Below are 13681 nucleotides of genomic sequence, written 5' to 3'. Positions count from 1 at the left end.
CAGGGTACGTTAGGAGAACGCACACTAAGAAGGGATTTTTCGAAATTCCTCCCCACGGGGGAGAGGGACAGGATTAAGGTTCAACACTTCCATCAACAATGGAAGTGTTAAGTAACAATGGAAGTGCTAAGTAACAATGGACGTGTTAAGTAACAATAAAAGTTTTAAGTAACAATGGAAGTGTCAACAATGGAAATGTTACGTAACAATGGAAGTGTCAACAATGGAAATGTTACGTAACAATGGAAGTGTCAACAATGGAAATGTTACGTAACAATGGAATTGTTAAGAGAAAGCGACGTGCGATACGCAGGTGCAGTTTTTTTCTTTTTGCGGGAAATCGAACATATTTTTAGATTGATCTAAAAATTCTCTAAGGGGACCCAATTCTTGCGTTCTGTGAAAACGGGTAAGGTTTACTGTAACGTAATAATCTTTATCTTAGTTATCGTTACTTTTGCCCGAGCAAAGCCGGGCCCACCTGCTAGTTACTATATATTTTCCACGAAAGACAGAGTAGAGAAAATCACTGAAAACTGATAGTGGGTTGCAAATACATGCATGTCCAATGCATTGGCCAAGTGCATCACATAAATAAAAAACAGTTACTCTAAAAAATACTTCAGAGAGAGAATGAAAGAAAAATCACAGAAAGGAAATGAAAACAATCCGGATCTAATTTGCAAAGTGAATATTAAATTTTATAGTTTAATTAAGAAGGAATATTAATAACAAATTTTCCACCTTCTTGTTTAAGTCAAATACTTAATTATAGAATGGATAGCGATTTATCCTGACGGTAAGCAGTACTGGCATGACAACTGCGCACTTAGGATGATCCTACTAGCAGTATAATAATATTCCATGAGCTCTTCCTGCTGGTAGGATTGACATTAGGAAGAGAAAATGAACGTTTTTAATCAATTATATTATATTATATAGGCTATATATATAATATAATATAACCATTTATTCTCTATAGCTGAATTTGGCGAACTCTATTTTTCCCCTATGAGCATCATTATAAATAGTTATAATAACTGGTCCCAGTATGAAAGAATAAAGTTTTGTTGTGTACAGTATTTCCCTTGCTCGAATCTTGAACTTTAAGATGAGATAAAGTTCATCCTGCTGATATGCTTCATTACAATAAAAGCAATTAAAATCATCCTACAGGCGGATGATCTACCTTATCAATAGGATGCTGTCCATTCTACCCTTAATGAGAATACTTCGTGTTTACTGTACATCTAGATACAAACAGCATATAATTTCACTTAAATATAAAAAACAAACTTATTCGAGATAGGAACGCTACCCCCTCTATTTCCCCCCCCCTTCAGTCTTAAACTTCCAAAATGTACTAGCATCTGAATAAATGTTTTATTTTCTACATTTGAATTTAGTTCAATATCTTATATTTTTAATTCAGTTCGATTTTGTTTATATTCGAGTTTGCTTCGATTCCTGTAGTCGATAAGAAGTGATTTCGAATAAAAATTCCGCAACGACTTTCTTAACTTTCCCGGTAAAACTTAAAACTGCATATGGCGCCATCTTTTATGATAATTTACTGAAAAAGTTTTTATATTTTTAATTATTATTAATACATTAACATCCATACATGCTGAAATCACCACAGAATTTTTTTTTTTTTNGTTTATATTTGGATATTTGGCTTTCAGATATTTATTTTTGATGTTTTTTGATGTTTATAATAATACTTGTATAATTTTGTTTTGATTTATGTATATGTTAATTTTCTCTGTAATAATGGATGGATTATGATATTTTTTTGTAATGTACATGTAACGAATTATTGTATACCCCGCATCATGGGCTCTGCCTAGTATGTCTAAATAAATACTGTAAATAAATAAATAAATTATGCATTATTTCTAAATGACGACTAAAAATAACTTTTCAATTTTAAGAATCAAATAACTTTTTAACTTTAAATTTGCCTCTTAACTAATAATAAACATTGTCTTATCATTATCTTACTTGTCATTATCACTCCTTTTTCATCACAGCAGTCATTGAAAAAACTGTATAACATCAACATCAGTAACGTTCTAGACAAAAAGTTAATGTAAGTATCAATTTCATTTAATTATTTGTAAGCGTTATAATTATTTTTTTACAAAATTTCAATGATTTTCAACTATGACTAATTTAAGTGCTTTTATAACATACGATTAAGAGATATTTAGCATGGACCAAAAGTCAATATACCAAGATAATTGGTTTCTGTTGATTGCATATAAACATTTGTGATTCATTCGCTTCTAATTAAGCAACTTGATGTCCTTTCTTATTGGCAATATATGTTTGATAGTATTATACTGTATATTATACATAAAACTTTTTCCATTAACATATATTAAAATGACAATATTTAATATATATTATATATCAATATATATGTATATATAAGTAAAAAATAATTAAGTATAACCTTGGTTTTTGTATTTTTGAAGAGTAAATATGATAAAAATAGATTACGCCATCTAATCAAGCAATTCTGTAATATTAACCTTAACCCACCTACTTTCTTAATCTACGTCATTAGATTATGCTTTTATAAATTTTGATGAAGTGTAAAGATGTAATTTTATGATTTTTCAATAACAACATTATTCAAAAAATATATTTTGCTAAACTATTAACTTATTCGTAAAAAAAAAATGTCTATGCTTTACATTTTTGACTTCTCCAAGTATTAATTTGTACAGACAATCTTTATACAAGTTTATATAGGCTATATCCTATATATGTCACATGTAAAATTTTTACTTTATAAATATAATGAAATGAACTACATGTTAGTTAATCATAATTCATCAAAAGCATTATATCATTCAACGCTGTTAATTAGTCAAATTAGTTAAATAGTAATAAGCTATTTAAATAAAACAGTAATTTAATCTACAAAATTGTTTCGAACAAATCTGTACTATATACTTTATACTTGTACAGTAGAAACCTCAATAAAAACGTTGATGGCCATTTTTTAATAAACAGCTTATTAAACAAATTGCTTGGCGTCGAAGTATGATGTCATTTCTGTTTTTATGTCTAATTATCTTATGTTTCTGTCCGGATACTAATGCTTCACATATAAAAAGCAGAAATGACGTCACTACACTAACACTGGCTAATTCTCCTTCAGGTCAAAAACAGAGAGCATAATTTCTTCACGTTTTTACCATATATGTCTGTAAAATTGGAACAAACACCTTATATAACAGTTTACTTACTTTTCATCTAGCCTTAAATTTTAACAGACGTAGACCTCTGTAATACAAATGCCTATAACACGAAAATTTACTGTGTAAAATAATAATTAAATCTACAATGTATAGAGAGAACTTAATGTAAATGTTCGTGTTACAGAATTACAGATGAAGTTAGCAACATTCATGAAACATTTTTTAGGAATCTGGATTATACTTCACTACTTGCAACTAAGTGAAAACACGACCATAAAAGATAAAATCGCAGGAGTTTCGATTAAGATACTAAATAAACAGGTTGAAGCGTATTTAGGAATTCCATATGCAACACCTCCTGTTGGAGACTTGCGATTCAGTGAACCTCAACCTGTTAAAGATTGGGATTTTGTTTATAATGCAACACAGAAACCTCCTTCCTGCATGCAGGATCCAATGTTTGACTTTCCCGAATGGTCGAATCGCCAGCCGAAAGAAATAAGCGAAGATTGCCTATATATCAATGTTTGGGTTCCAGAATCCACTACTTGTGGCGATAAACTCACTACTATGGTCTGGATCTACGGAGGAGGTTTCACACTTGGATCCACAAACATGGATATATACGACGGATCAGTTATTGCATCAGTAGGAGAAGTTATCTTTGTTTCCTTCAATTATCGTCTAGGAGCATTCGGTTATGCAAATTTTGGACAAGACGATGCGGCTGTGAATGCGGGAATGTTGGATCAAGTGTTGGCCTTAAAATGGGTTCACGAAAATATAGAAGCTTTCGGGGGAGACAAAGATTTAATAACTATTTTTGGCGAAAGTGCAGGATCCATGTCAGTGGCACATCATCTCATTTCCCCAATGACTAAAGGATTATTCAAACGAGCAATCCTGCAAAGCGGAAGTAACAACCAACAAACATTTACAGCGAATCCTGAAGACAATTTCGAATTTACATCAATGATGGCGAAAGAATTGGGATGTAGTGAAGACGATATGCTACCATGCATGAGAAGAGTAGACGCTTTCGATATCGCAGCTTTTCAAAAACAATTTATGCAAAGAAAAAAGACTTTTGCAACTCTCATTCCTCAAAAGGGATCTCCGTTTCTTCCCGAAGACCCATTTGAAAGTATTGATAACGGAAAATTTCATGATGTGGATATTTTAATAGGAGAAACAAAGGACGAAGGTTCTATTTTTTTACTTTTGTACAGACTAAAATTACTAAACGAAGAAGAACCGAACTTATCGAAATCAGAATTTGAATCTATACTAAGTCATTTTTATAAAGTAAATAGTGAATCTGTAAATCTCATCGTGCAGGAATATCTAAGAGATGTTGCAGATGACGCTTCTTTCACAATTACAAAGCAAACGATTAAAGCATTAGGACACGGAATTTTTACTTGTCCGATTTTTCATTTAGCAGAAAGATTGTCTCAAAATAATAGAAATGTGTTCCATTATGTGTTTAATCACACTCGAACAAAATCACCAAGGAAGAAATGGATGGGTGTACCTCACTTTGAGGATGTGTATTTCGTTTTTGGAAAACCTTTTATGACAGTAAATGATTACTCACGAGAGGAAATGAAATTTAGTAAAAAAATAATTGAATTATGGACTTCGTTTGCAAAAACAGGGTAAGTAATTTAATTGTTGTGAAACGTGAACAATTTTAAGCATGTATTTGATTACTTTTATTGTACTGAATTTTATTCCATTAATTTTGCATTAAGCTTTAGTTCTTTCTTACTGTAATCAAAATAAATACAAACGTAGTAGTAGAGAGCAAACTTTGACAGTAAATTTTTATTAAAAATGTAAATTCACTTGAAAATAAGATTTTATTCTTTTTCTCTACTAAATTACATGCAATTATGATCATAAATAATTCATGAGACGACCGTTTTTAAGGAAAAGAGTTTATGTGAAAAAGCTGAAAATGAAATATGTTGTAGCTTATGAGGTCCTAATCAATGAACATACACGCTTTAACTTTCCTGGGTCTGTTATATATAACAGAGGAAAAGTATTGTGATTAAGATTAAGATATGGCGCATGATCTTCTCTATTTCCCTTCCCTCTTGATTATTTTCACAAAAATTTAATAGTATCAATGCACCTTATAAGCAAACTATCATGCCAAATTTCGTTCCTAATCTTTACCACATCCTGATCAGATATTAAACTATATAGACATCAACATGCACATACGCATATGCATATCCAGGGAATGTTTTTCCTTTCTTCACTCTTTCGAATTCAGGATGTCTCAAAACATCAAGATTTGCTGAATTTCTTTATAGTCAAATCTCACACGGTTACAATACTTTCCTGAATTATATATATAGCATCCGGAAAAGAAATACGTCTTAGAACCTCTTATAAATGTTTGATCACTTTTAACTCTGACAAATGGATGCCCATGTCTCCATATTCTTATATTACAATTCCCCTCTTGACTAATTCATTATTGTGCTCGATTTATATTTTTTACTTCGAGAATTTCAAAGGAAACTTAGGTGTATTTTCCGTAAACTGGATTATAAAATAAATAGTAATAAAATGATAAGCAGAAAATTCAAATTAAAAATTAACAATGTTATTCTTAATATATATATATATTTTTAAAATTATTATTGCAGGAAGCCTTCGTATGAAGGAATGGAAGAAGAATGGTTACAATTTGATGAGAAGGATCGAAGATCTTTCTCTCTTACTTTAGGAAATATTCATCTTACAAAGGCCGAAGAGGAAAAGTGCAAATTTTGGAAACAATTTTATGGTTTTGATTGAACAAACACAAGAAATTGTTATTATTATTAAAATCTCTGTATGTTTACATTTAATAAATTTCTGTTACTTATCTATTATTCGTACACATTCCTATTATTGTGTAATTTTATGCAAATGTTCTTCATTCCTCTTAAACAGAATTCATTTTTTGAATAAGAATTAATCAAAATTTTATAAAATTTCACAAAGCTAATCTATAATATAATCGAGACGGGTTGATGATAATAATAATAATAATAAGTGCAGAGCCCAAACGGTTAGGAGTTGAAAGTTGAAATTTGGTACACAGGGTACGTTAGGAGAACGCACACTAAGAAGGGATTTTTCGAAATTCCTCCCCACGGGGGAGAGGGACAGGATTAAGGCTTAACACTTCCATCAACAATGGAAGTGTTAAGTAACAATGGAAGTGCTAAGTAACAATGGAAGTGTTAAGTAACAATAAAAGTTTTAAGTAACAATGGAAGTGTCAACAATGGAAATGTTACGTAACAATGGAATTGTTAAGAGAAAGCGACGTGCGATACGCAGGTGCAGTTTTTTTCTTTTTGCGGGAAATCGAACATATTTTTAGATTGATCTAAAAATTCTCTAAGGGGACCCAATTCTTGCGTTCTGTGAAAACGGGTAAGGTTTACTGTAACGTAATAATCTTTATCTTAGTTATCGTTACTTTTGCCCGAGCAAAGCCGGGCCCACCTGCTAGTTACTATATATTTTCCACGAAAGACAGAGTAGAGAAAATCACTGAAAACTGATAGTGGGTTGCAAATACATGCATGTCCAATGCATTGGCCAAGTGCATCACATAAATAAAAAACAGTTACTCTAAAAAATACTTCAGAGAGAGAATGAAAGAAAAATCACAGAAAGGAAATGAAAACAATCCGGATCTAATTTGCAAAGTGAATATTAAATTTTATAGTTTAATTAAGAAGGAATATTAATAACAAATTTTCCACCTTCTTGTTTAAGTCAAATACTTAATTATAGAATGGATAGCGATTTATCCTGACGGTAAGCAGTACTGGCATGACAACTGCGCACGTAGGATGATCCTACTAGCAGTATAATAATATTCCATGAGCTCTTCCTGCTGGTAGGATTGACATTAGGAAGAGAAAATGAACGTTTTTAATCAATTATATTATATTATATAGGCTATATATATAATATAATATAACCATTTATTCTCTATAGCTGAATTTGGCGAACTCTATTTTTCCCCTATGAGCATCATTATAAATAGTTATAATAACTGGTCCCAGTATGAAAGAATAAAGTTTTGTTGTGTACAGTATTTCCCTTGCTCGAATCTTGAACTTTAAGATGAGATAAAGTTCATCCTGCTGATATGCTTCATTACAATAAAAGCAATTAAAATCATCCTACAGGCGGATGATCTACCTTATCAATAGGATGCTGTCCATTCTACCCTTAATGAGAATACTTCGTGTTTACTGTACATCTAGATACAAACAGCATATAATTTCACTTAAATATAAAAAACAAACTTATTCGAGATAGGAACGCTACCCCCTCTATTTCCCCCCCCCTTCAGTCTTAAACTTCCAAAATGTACTAGCATCTGAATAAATGTTTTATTTTCTACATTTGAATTTAGTTCAATATCTTATATTTTTAATTCAGTTCGATTTTGTTTATATTCGAGTTTGCTTCGATTCCTGTAGTCGATAAGAAGTGATTTCGAATAAAAATTCCGCAACGACTTTCTTAACTTTCCCGGTAAAACTTAAAACTGCATATGGCGCCATCTTTTATGATAATTTACTGAAAAAGTTTTTATATTTTTAATTATTATTAATACATTAACATCCATACATGCTGAAATCACCACAGAATTTTTTTTTTTTTTTACATTTCTCGACGTTTCAAGGTGTCCTGAGACGAAAAATGTAAAAATCTTGGTGAGTCATTTTTGACCGACATACTTTCCCTCTGTTATATATAACAGCCGGAAAAGTAAAAATAGTTGTACATTTTATTTAAACTTTTATGCCGCTAGCCGAGTAATAAACATAGACTCGTCGTTATCACATTTGACACACATACGTGAGGTTATCAGATAATATTTCCAATACATCAGTCATTAAAAGAAGTGCGTAACGTCTACATCAAAGTTTTTCTGGAGTAAAACTTAAAGCAAGTATCAGTTTAATTTTATTATTTCGTAAATATCTTAATTAATTTTATTACAGAAATGTATGTATATGTTTGGGCTATATTCAGAGTGGTCCGAAAGTCAATTTACTAAGATAATATTTAATATAATCTTGAGGTCAGTCAAATTAGTTACAATTAGCTTCATATTTCCCAATGTTATTACCAATATATGTTTTATAGTATTATATATAATTTAAAGATCTTTTTTTTATTAAAATATATTAATATAGCAATATTTAATATTTGCAACACGGGAATAATAATTTCTTTTATTTAATTTATATAAAGGATAAATAGTGATATTTAATATTACCTTGAATTTTTAATGTTTGAGGAGTAAATATGATAACAGTAGATTATATTATTACTGAAGCAATTCCATAATATTATTCTTAACACGCCTATATTCTATATCTAGGTCGTTAGATTACGTCTTTAAAAAACTTTCTATATTTTTAATTATTATAAAATGCGATAAAGCTTCATTTTGAGGGTTTAGATGGGTTTTAGAAAAGTTGTAAATGCTAATAAAGAATAAAATCGTCATTAATTCCGACCCTACTCGAGATATGACAAACGACTCCCTTTTGCTTTCCTACCTTGTTGGTCTTTAACTACCAAAATTTTATAGCATCAATCCCCCTAATAAACAAACCTCCCTGCAAAATTTCAAAAAATTGCAACAAAATCACAGCAGTTATTATAAAGCTTTAAACAGGGTGAACAAAATCGTGCCCCCCAAACAAACAAACACTCACACAAAAACTAACATTTTTACATACAGAAAACCCCTTAATGTTCTTGCATTTCTCGACGATTCAAGGTTCGCTGAGTCCAAAAATTTTTAAATCTTGGGAGGGGTCATTTTTTGACTAACGTCATAATTTCCCTCTGATATGTAGGGCCTATAACAGAAATGGAAAAGTAAAAGTGTAATTTTTAGAACATTTAGAAACCAAACTGGTTAATTGTGTAACATAATTTTAAATATTTTAATGTTCATATAATTCGGTAAAGTACACAAAACACAACACTTCTGTACGATATTCAATTTGTAGAATAACTATACAGTAAATAATAACAATTCTATAGCGCAGAGCAACTTAAGCAAAACTTCTTTATTGTTACAGAATTACAGATGAAGCTCTCAACTTTCGTTAGAAGTTCTTTGGTAATTTGGATTTTATTTCAATGCATGCTACTATGTGAAAACACGTCCATCAAAGACAAAATTTCAGGGATTACGATTAAAGTTTTAGATAAATACGTCAATGCATATTTAGGAATTCCATATGCAACACCTCCTGTCGGAGACTTGCGATTTAGGGAACCTCAACCTGTTAAAGATTGGGATTTTGTTTATAATGCAACACAGAAACCACCTTCCTGCATGCAGAGCCCACTAGAAATTGATCCAGAGTGGCCGAATCGTGATCCTAAAGAAATAAGTGAAGATTGCCTATATATCAATGTTTGGGTTCCAGAATCCACTACTTGTGGCGATAAACTCGCTACTATGGTCTGGATCTACGGAGGAGGTTTCATTATTGGTTCGTCAAACATGGATATATACGACGGATCAGTTATTGCATCAGTAGGAGAAGTTATCTTTGTTTCATTCAATTATCGTCTAGGAGCATTCGGTTATGCAAATTTTGGACAAGACGATGCGGCTGTGAATGCGGGAATGTTGGATCAAGTGTTGGCCTTAAAATGGGTTCACGAAAATATAGAAGCTTTCGGGGGAGACAAAGATTTAATAACTATTTTTGGCGAAAGTGCAGGATCCATGTCAGTGGCACATCATCTCATTTCCCCAATGACTAAAGGATTATTCAGACGAGCAATCCTGCAAAGCGGAAGTAACAACCAACAAACATTTACAGCGAATCCTGAAGCTAATTTCGAATTTACATCAATGATGGCAAAAGAATTGGGGTGTAGTGAAGACGATATGCTACCATGCATGAGAAGGGTAGACGCTTTTGATATCGCAGCTTTTCAAAAACAATTTATGCAAAGAAAAAAGACTTTAGCAATTTTCCTTCCTCAAAAAGGATCTCCGTTTCTTCCCGAAGATTCGTTTGAAAGTGTTGATTCTGGTAAATTTCACGATGTAGATGTTTTAATTGGAGAAACTAGGGATGAAGGTTCTCTATTTTTATTTCTACATAAGTTAGATTTAATAAAACAGAAGGAACCGATTTTATCAAAATCAGAATCTGAGTCTATACTGAGTAATTTTTATAAAGTAAATACGGAATCTGCAAATCTTATGCTTCAAGAATATCTAGAAGATATTGCAGATGAAGCTTCTTTCACAATTACAAAGCAGACAATTAAAGCAATGGGGCATGGACTGTTTTCGTGTCCTATTTTTCATTTAGCAGAGAAACTTTCGAAGAACAGTAAAAAAGTGTTTCATTACACCTTTAACCACACTCGGATCAAATCACCAATGTTAAAATGGATAGGAGTACCTCATTTCGAGGATGTGTATTTCGTTTTTGGGAAACCTTTTACAAGAGTAAAACAATTTACTCCAGAAGAAATGGAATTTAGTAAAAGAATAATTGAATTATGGACGTCGTTTGCCAAAACTGGGTAAGTAGTTGTTACAAATCAAGCATATAATTTATTAGAGATAAAAAAAAAATAGTATATTGATATAAGAAAAATTTATCTCATGACTAGTGAATAAGTTACTACCCTACTTTGTTTTCCTTATTTTCTATCCATTTGAATTGACTTAATAATAATCTCTGCAATTTTCTTGCATATTTTACTTTAAATCCGTACAAATTTCAAAAAGTGTCTGAACATTTGTATCTGAACAAGAAATGCCTGGATTTCTTGGACACATACTCTAATAGATATTTGTACTAGAATATATCTAGTTTTTTCCCTCACTTCAACAGCTAACCGGTTTTTGCATGTGGTTTTGCAAATGTTTTAGTGCTAAGGTCGCTTATTGATAACTATGCTGGGTTCTCCAAGCTACAACACTAGCAATCAGATTTTTGGAACGATGCCAGAACAGTCCCAAGAAATCAAGATGTATATCAAGATATATGACAGCCTACGAAAAATTCCTAAGAGTCAATCTGGGGTTCCTCAGAACGATAGACCATTGACACTGAATGTGTGTAGTCTATTTACAGCCAGGTGTAGTGATACGAACATTAAGCATAAAATTATGCTGCATTGTTAAAAACATTGCCTTTTTAATAGTAGCTTGAAATTTGTTATTTTATTCGTTGTTTTGAACTAGAGTTATTATAAATAAAACTAGAATAATAACAATACTGTATCAGTGAGCAGTGTATTTATCATACGATATTCGTTTTCGTCTCTTGTTTTAGTTTTATTATAAAATATCCAGTAATGTTGCCAGTGAAAATATTTCGAATGGAACCCAAACTTTAAAAATTTATCTTTGAACACATAGTCGGTCGTGGGTTTGCGCCTCGTCAACGGGCTGGCACGTGAAATTTTCCGGGTTTTCTTTACGTTTGTAACACCTAAATAGGAGCATATTTCTCATAGAAAGTCCTCCTGGGATATATGTTAACTTGACAGATTGCCTACATGTTCAAGAATTGGCTAGGAACTACTTAAAATGTCAAATTTCAGCATGTGACTACTGCATACGTATACATTGTCTATTGTATTTTGTCTCATATAGTAAAGTTTAATGAGAAATTCCTAGTGCTGAAGTGTGGTTCGGAAAGACGTCGAAGTGTCCTACTTTTTTAGACACTACCATTTCAAAACGATTTTAGGATTTTAGTTCCTATTCTATCTGTTAGGAACACTACTTAGGTGCAATGGTCTGTCAGTTTCTCAGACACCTGACAAATGGATGTCCACCGAGAGTGGATCTGGGAGGCAATACGATTGTTTTAAAACTCCTCTTTGTGGACACGAAAACAACCTTTGTTCAAACCCTTCTAGCATTAACTTTATGTCTGAACCATTTTTCTCATATGCAATTATTTCTTACATAAATTTATTAAAACCTTATTCAATTAACAAACTATAAACTAAAATGCTTAAAAATGATTTACGATCCCGTGAAAAAATAGTATACATTTATGCTTAGAAAATATATTATTCTCGGGTCTGACACATAAATAATTATTTCTTGATTTTATAGGGCGATCGCCCCTCCCTAAATCCGCTTAGAAATCATTATGTCAACCCAACACCCGACAAATACGTGTCGATGCTTCGATAATCTCCATATTATGTCATTACAATTTTGCTAACAACTAGTTCATCAATATACTTCCTTTATTTTTTCATAATTAGTTTTTCGTCGTGGATTTCAAAGAAAAAACTGGAATTTCCATTTCTAAATGGTAGAGTAGAAGAAATTATTGTTAGAGTATATAATAACATAACATAGTTTGGTCCTATCCGTCAATGACATATTCAGACGTTTACTAAAAATACAATAAAAATTTTAAATAAGATAAAAACAAATAATCATTGAATTCAAAGTATAAATTAACAATGTTATTTTTAATATATATGTATTTTTTAAATTATTATTACAGGAAGCCTTCTTATGAAGGAATGGAAGAAGAATGGTTACAATTTGATGAGGAGGAACGAAGATCTCTCTCCCTTACTTTAGGAAATATCCATCTTACAAAGGCAGAAGAAGAAAAGTGCAAATTTTGGAAAGAATTTTATGGTTATAATTGATCAAGTGTAGGATAAAATTGTGAACAAAGGGAAAAATTTTGGGAATTTTACGAACAATTTTAGTGTTACAATTGAAGAAATAATGGAAACTGTGATTATTGCTAAAATCTCGATGTTTGTATTTTCAATAAATTTCTTATTGTTTCCCTATTAGGGTACAATTTTATGCAAATTTTCTTATTTTGTCTTCAATGCCATCGATTTTCGTAACCAAGAATTATTCAACGATTAAAGAGTTCATTAAGCTGAAGTTGTCTCTGACTCCTAATTAAATTGTAACCTTTAATGATGATATTATAGAGTAAAGATATTGATTCTTTCGGAAAAAATAAAGACAACTATTGAAATTCATAATTTAGTACAGTAGAACCTCGAAAACTCGGCCTAATGTGGACCGAAGGGTGGCCGAGTTTGTGAAAATGCCGAGTTATCGGGAATGGAGTTAAAAAAAATAAGTACGAGTGTTTCCTCAGAAAATACTGTACTGTACTTGTATGTATTGTTTACTTGAAAACACAACAGAGAATAAACTGTTTAAATACCCTTAAACAGAGGAAAAGTACGCCCTTTATGAAGGCATAGAGCCTTTACTACATGAAAATGAAAATTAATGAATACACTGTGTACAGTATTCATTAACTGATAAGACAGACCTCAGAAAAATACTTTATGAGAGCTTTTATACTTTTATAAAGCTGTCTATAATGAAAATTAATTAACTAAGGATTTTTTTCCCCTGCCAGGGTGTGGCCGAGTTATCC

The 13681-nt window shown here is 31.5% G+C and overlaps 2 protein-coding genes across 2 annotated transcripts in view; one reads left to right on the top strand and one right to left on the bottom strand.

The window, feature by feature from the left end:
- The window catches only part of LOC111622435 (multidrug resistance-associated protein 4-like), a 30448-nt gene extending 27181 nt beyond the window's left edge, over positions 1-3267 (bottom strand). The window contains exon 1 of the mRNA XM_023364811.1: positions 3261-3267. Coding sequence (XP_023220579.1) covers positions 3261-3267 — 7 coding nt within the window. The remainder of the gene's footprint in view (positions 1-3260) is intronic.
- On the top strand, positions 1997-13170 carry LOC111622434 (cholinesterase-like). The gene is made up of 5 exons (XM_023364810.1): positions 1997-2092; positions 3397-4870; positions 5876-6015; positions 9341-10814; positions 12770-13170. The coding sequence occupies exons 2-5, from the start codon at positions 3405-3407 to the stop codon at positions 12918-12920; spliced, it is 3231 nt and encodes a 1076-aa protein (XP_023220578.1). The 5' UTR covers positions 1997-2092; positions 3397-3404; the 3' UTR covers positions 12921-13170.
- The last annotated feature ends 511 nt before the right edge of the window (positions 13171-13681 follow it).

This window comes from Centruroides sculpturatus, unplaced genomic scaffold (assembly GCF_000671375.1).
Source record: "Centruroides sculpturatus isolate CEXI.00-Female unplaced genomic scaffold, Cexi_2.0 scaffold195, whole genome shotgun sequence".
In the NCBI taxonomy this organism is placed as follows: Eukaryota; Metazoa; Arthropoda; class Arachnida; order Scorpiones; family Buthidae; genus Centruroides; species Centruroides sculpturatus.
Note: the sequence above shows the minus strand (reverse complement) of the source record. Positions and strands in the feature narration are given on the sequence as shown.